The sequence below is a fragment of the Ruditapes philippinarum genome, unplaced genomic scaffold, assembly GCF_026571515.1.
Source record: "Ruditapes philippinarum isolate M1 unplaced genomic scaffold, ASM2657151v2 ctg331_1_1_1_1, whole genome shotgun sequence".
NCBI lineage: Eukaryota > Metazoa > Mollusca > Bivalvia > Venerida > Veneridae > Ruditapes > Ruditapes philippinarum.
In genome coordinates, this window is record NW_026855427.1 from 32,393 (window position 1) to 38,569 (window position 6,177).

The 6,177-nt window shown below is 35.0% G+C and overlaps 1 protein-coding gene across 1 annotated transcript; it reads left to right on the forward strand.

Moving 5' to 3' along the window:
• The first annotated feature begins 202 nt into the window (after positions 1-202).
• Positions 203-5,854, forward strand: LOC132743275 (uncharacterized). Its single transcript, XM_060731808.1, has 7 exons — positions 203-302; positions 966-1,127; positions 2,069-2,145; positions 2,456-2,527; positions 3,304-3,511; positions 3,957-4,137; positions 5,230-5,854. Exons 1-7 carry the CDS (start codon positions 281-283, stop codon positions 5,612-5,614), a joined length of 1,107 nt encoding a protein of 368 aa, XP_060587791.1. The 5' UTR covers positions 203-280; the 3' UTR covers positions 5,615-5,854.
• The last annotated feature ends 323 nt before the right edge of the window (positions 5,855-6,177 follow it).

A 6,177-nucleotide genomic window follows, 5' to 3' on the forward strand; every position in this document is an offset into this window, starting at 1 on the left:
GCCACAGACTGGACCCATTTTAATCAAAATGCAATGACATTCAATGCACATCTCATTAAATTCCTAGGTAAGCTAAAAACAAACAATACAAACAAACTTGAAATTAAGGTAATTAACAAAATTAGGTATTTAGAACAATTTTAAACATTTTAGATTATTTAAGCAACTGTTATCTTGATATGGATATTTTTAGACATGCTTCGCCTTATCTATCTGCGTAAAGGTTGTACTATCTGCATATTCCAAAGTGCAATTATTGGCAACGTAACTTTAACTTCAAATGGAATCAGTGTTTTTATTTGGTGAGCAGAATTACCTTTCGTACTAAAGCATTTACAATTTTCATTTACAGTTTAAGTCAGCTATAATTTTTACATTAGAAGTGATATAATAAACAATTTACATAGAAATGTACACTAATAAATCGGTATATAAGATCACGTTTCAACAGATTTATTTTTCTTTTGATAAGAAATTTTGTATCATTTTAGTTATACTTGTATTTCTGTCAACGAAATTGCTACAAATTCATGTAAGAAAGCTGCCCAGCTAGTTCCGGGAACGTCGGTGATTCTTCTGAAGTATTCACGAGTGCCGGAAATAACATTAATGTACGGAATGGCACCTGAGGTTTTTCTTCCCCACCATAGATGGAAAGTTGTCGTTTGACGTTTACAAAGTGTCAATGTGACTTTAAAAAAAAAGAAAGAAAGAAAGAATGAAAGAATGAAAGAAAAAAAGAAAGAAAGAAAGAGAAAGAAAGAGAAAGAAAGAAAAAAAGACATTGTGATTATCAACTTCCACGTGTTGCGATTGACGGTCAATATAATGTAGAAGTGATATTGACGTAGTGATATTGATCAAGACAAACTACGTTATAAAGCGTTGGGCTAAATTGTAACCGTTTAACGTATGTCAAAACATAAATCGCTATAAATGCATTTAAATTTTTATCTATAATAAAGGATTCCTGTTGACATCCTCGTTTTGGTTTGTTAATGGAGCCGGAAGCGGATGTCAAGATATAGATCACGACGCATGCGTACTAATGGCCAAGCAAAATTCAAATATTTGCTCCGACAAGGTACTTTCGCAATCAGCTTGTCCAAAATATTGCAACATGTGTCGTAAGTAATAGTTTTTATAGGATCTTCGTTTGCAGTCTGGGTTATAGACTACTTTGTATTGTGACATTTATATAGTTTTATTTACACGGCTGCTGTTTTTTTTTTTCTATAAAAAAAGATGTTCGCTGTATCATAAGTTCGTGATAAATATTCCTTACAGGTTATATATATTGCTGTATGTATAAACGGTTGTTTTCGCCTTTTGCTTTATTATATGCAAAATCAAAATTTTAATTTTCTAGTTTAACAAAAAAATTTAAAAAAGATTTTTTCACGTATTTTTAATGTTTATTTGGGCATTTGCTTTTTCAAATTTTAATGTTGAAAGTTTGGGTCATTGGTACATTGAGAAAAGTGTTGTTATGAATAATCACTTACTTATATCTTGTTTATGTTCATGTTGTGGTTGATTAGAAGCAAAAAAGTTGCTTTGATTTATACCAATTTGTAGAAATGTTTGTCCTTACAGTAGCTAGACAGACAACACTAGAAAAATTATTTCAATAGTAGAAGAAGATTTTTTTTTTAGATCGACTTACGATACATGCATACAGTACAGGCAAATATTAAGCAAACACAAAACAAAACATCGCCCGTCCATATGGACCATCCTTTTTGATTAAAATCAGCCACAATAAAAATGACAACATAGATCAACAAGACAAAATTCTTAACGTTAACGACAATTCTACAAGATAGCAGTCTTTCAATATAACAAAACAAAGCAAAATGATTTTGTTTAAAATGTGAAAAGTACTCTTTGCTTATTGTTTTTACATAATTCTACATTTCTGGTTAGAGCAACAACCAAGTAGAGCTACGGGGCATACCAACATTTTAAACAGGACATTCTCATGTGTGTATGCATGTGTAGTTCCGACAAGTCATATAAAAAAGTTGGTTATTCTTGTTACACCATTTGCCTTTTTTGTTTGTTGCAGCTGTAACATGCTACAACTGTAACACAACAACCTCTGACGTCAGCAATTGCAATACAGTCACGTGTGCGACAGGCGAGGTAGACATATTTTATTGTCACGAATTATCCAATCTTATATACATGTATTAGATAAAGTTAAATTACAATACTTGTATTTCATCAGGAATAAACAATTACAAGATAGAGTTGATGAAAATCATTAAATTGCTCATTACATTACCAAAGTGTTTTATTTTGATTGATATTTATTAGGGAGTTATATCAGTCTGTCAATATAAAGGGACAAAGCAAAATGGTTTTGGTTTAATAGAATGCGAAAAGTACTCTTTGCTTATTGTTTGTATATTGTACATAAGATTTATGTCATAATGTGTTAATGGTGTTTTAGATGTGTTTGCGGACGACAGTGATTGGGTCAGGGATAACTCACAAATACAAATTGTCATGTTCCGGGGCACCGGTAAGAAATGATAAAACAATTTTGATATCTCACTCGATAATAGCACGGCGAGGGTCTAGAAAAAGGTGTCATAACATCCGAAAATATACTATTGCATCTTACTGATTGAAAGGTCCATTGCGTGCTAATCTCCGAAATAAATAAAAATAATAAAAAGATGAAACACGTAGCTTGAGAACTTTCATCCAGCATTTTAATCTTCAAGAACAAGTCAATTAAATAGAGCATCAAGTCTAAAGTGTCAATCTTTGTGTTTTGAGTTTATTTACTCAGTATACTCGGTGCCGGAATAACCATATGTCAGAGATTGTAGCATCCTTGCCGGTCCACTATAGTAGTCTCATCGGGAACGTCTTTTTCATGCTGAATCCTCTGGGAGCCCGTTCTCCGTTCAGGGGTGTGGTGAAGGAGTCCACAACACTGCCAAGACATCAGCTTTCCGAACAACGATAACAGAAACGACCCTTGTTAACGCCACCCTCCAGAGTTAGTCACGACAGGTCAACCAATCATCTCTGTTACTTAAGTGGCTTGACTTTACCTCCCGGGGACTTTCCCCGGACTGCACGCATTGGGGTTTGGAAAGAAAAAGTGTAATTTGCTTCTTTATCTTTACATTGTTTTTAATTTTTTAAAAACATCCCACGCAAGTGCACGCACGCACGCAAACTCATGTTTTTTATGACATGCTTTAATGAGAACTGAATCTTAACATTTCCACGGTAATGCACTTTTTTCTAGTACATGTATTGTTTTAGTTTAACATTTTCTTTCAGATTTGTTCCGTTTTCCGAAAGAGGAATCAAAACTCCCCGAATGCCATCGAATTAAAATCACGCGGTGTTTCGGTAGATCATCATTGTTGTGATACTGACTTATGCAATACTCCTCTTCAACCAACGTCTACCACTCGTCAAACCACGCCTACTACAACTTACCGTCCCACAACAAGGCCTCATGTCTATCATACAACTACAACCTCGTGTAAGTAATTATAACAATATGCCTTTGATTTAAACATATATGTAACTTTTTTCTGGAAATATAAGAATAAGTCTTAGAGTAGTATGGTTTGAAAGGACCGTTCTTGTCATGAAAGATGATTGCTTTCAGGGCGATAATTAAACAGATCTTATGCATTTTGCTTATTACCTTAAAAGTAAGATGAAAAGAAAATGTGCTTGTTTTTAATGATATTTGAATTCAAAATATCTTAAAATTTGCTTTCCTAGCGCAACGTTGTTGTGTTAAAACAGAATCCCAATAGAGCACCCAAAACGACAAAATTGAAAACGTTGCAGGCTCGGTTTGATTTAACCTGTTCATGGACGGTACTGAAAATGTGAGGTTACCGTCAACGCCCCCTAGCACCGGCTTAAGAAGAATTCAACATTTAAACGTTCTCGTAATTCTGGATATCATGTTACAGATTGCAGTCGAGACATCATTATCATGATCGAGGATAGCTCAGATCTATATTTGTACTACAGCACTATAAAAGGCACACTGCATGAAATCCTCCAGAATATTGATATTGGACCGGATAGAACAAGGGTCGCTTTAGGAACGTTCGGTTTACAGCAGGGAACCAAACTCTGGGACTTGGATAGGTACAAGACAATAACTTCTAGTAACCTTATAAACCCATTGTTTCTTCTTTATATACACTTTAGCCGTGTAGGGGTTATAGTAAATCCTAAGAAAGTGATTGTTTGGCTCGGTGGTCAAGAGCGTTGTGTTTATCAATGTATGGAAATCACTGTGAGTAAGAACCTCTCATAGAGCCGATTCTTCTCCGATACATTTGTATATATTGCATCTTTCTGATGAGAATTAACGAATTTTGTTTTTGTAAGTGAGCACGGCCATGTGTTAGGCATTGTCGTGAACGAGAAGTGGTGCAACCTGACAATCACACTAAACTAAACTAGTTTCAAACCATGTTTCAGAGCAAGTGCTGAAATGGTAATCAAATATGTTGTTCAGCTCCGGCAAAAATCAAGCAGTTACACAGTTGTTCATTACCCTTCAAAGCGCCATAATCATCTTACAACTTAGTGACACTGGATGTATCTCCCTTATGTCTGAGGGGTTGGTTTTTAGGGTCGAGACATCAGAATTGCAGGGACCGTTTAACCCTACGTGATCGTAAGAGACGTCTAAATGGGTTTGAATCACTGGAGTCTATGAATCTCTTAGCTCTAAATGGATTTGAATTACTTGAGTCTATGCATCTCTTAGCTCTAGCAGGGGAGGTGGTTCCGAACCCTGGTGTTGCTTTCAGTTTTTCATATCCAAGGTTAGCCAAAATGACCTTTCCTTTTTCGGAGCCATATTACCAAGATTTTGATGGTGCGCCGCAAAACTAAACCAAAGAAACAAAGTGACACTGAAAACAATTATTATTTAAGAGTGTCCATTTCTGTTCAACTGTTTAAATAGGACATTTGGCCCAATATTAGTGTAGCGAATATTTTATATCGCAAATAACATTTATTTTTTTCTATATAAGAAAATGTTCGAACGTTCTTCAAATCAAGTTAAATTATCATACCGAAAATAATCGTTTTTTCCATCAATTTTTTTGCCAAACAATAAAGAAGGTGGATATATGTTCTCTTTGAAAAGCTAATGTATTATTTTTTTTAATAAAACAAACCTATCTATATCTACACCCTCTTCAATTTTGGACTTCTTTTCAGATACACGACGAAACAAGATGTCCTGTCGGCTGTGCAGAACATCAGGTTTCAACATTACCAATCTAACGCAAATAATCTTGTGGCAGTCCAGTACGTTCTCGACCACTTTCGTCAAGGCAATAGGGCGCACGTGCCTGATGACGTCATTATCATCAGTGAAGCACACGCTCTAAATATTTTCAATCATCATCAGGAGGACGTTGCTATAAACCAACTGCATCAAATGAGTCGTAATGTGATCGCGGTTGGTTTGGGATCAGTCAATCAAAATGAAATGAATTGGGTGGCCACTGATAGGAACCATTTCTATCTCATTGAGAACATATTCCACTTCAATTTTCAGAGTTTTGTTTATACAGTTACTAATTTGATTCATTGTAATTAGTAAATTATAATGTTGTTCGTTCTCTAGTAAGTAAAATTCGGTCAATTTCCTCACTTTTCCTTACATTCCGTGATACATAATCATCAAGAAGAAATCGCCAATATGACTATAAGCTATTCGAATCTTGTGAACTGATTGCTTTTTAAAGAAATACTACGTGTGAATATCCACGAAATAGGCCGGGCTTTACTGACTGTAAATGAATGCAATATATTTGGAAATAAATGGATTTAAAGTGTGTCGAATTGTTTTGTTGGGCAAACAACTTGTAAGTGATTTAACCTATAGTATGTAAGATGCAGACTCTAAGGGCAACTGTCGTATTAACGGTAAGTTACATATACTTAAGACGATTGATTTAAATTTATTCCAACATTTGTTTCAAGAAAGACTGCGTCATTAACCTACCGCTAGATTCAGTCTGTATGTGTCTCCTGAAATTCAGGATTGGTCGTTTGTATTCAGTCAACCGCTATGGCCATGTGACCTATATTGCCGTAAAGGAGATAGCCCATGCCCATTGAATAGGTGACATTAAGCTGCAGAAAAAAAGAAAGAAAATT

Bases quoted from the DNA above. Each gene is read 5' to 3' on its own strand.
- LOC132743275 (XM_060731808.1), top strand. From the start codon at position 281: ATGGAATCAGTGTTTTTATTTG. The intron at 303-965 runs GTGAGCAGAATT...TCTATAATAAAG, and splicing joins GGAATCAGTGTTTTTATTTG to GATTCCTGTTGACATCCTCG. The intron at 3,512-3,956 runs GTAAGTAATTAT...ATCATGTTACAG, and splicing joins TCATACAACTACAACCTCGT to ATTGCAGTCGAGACATCATT.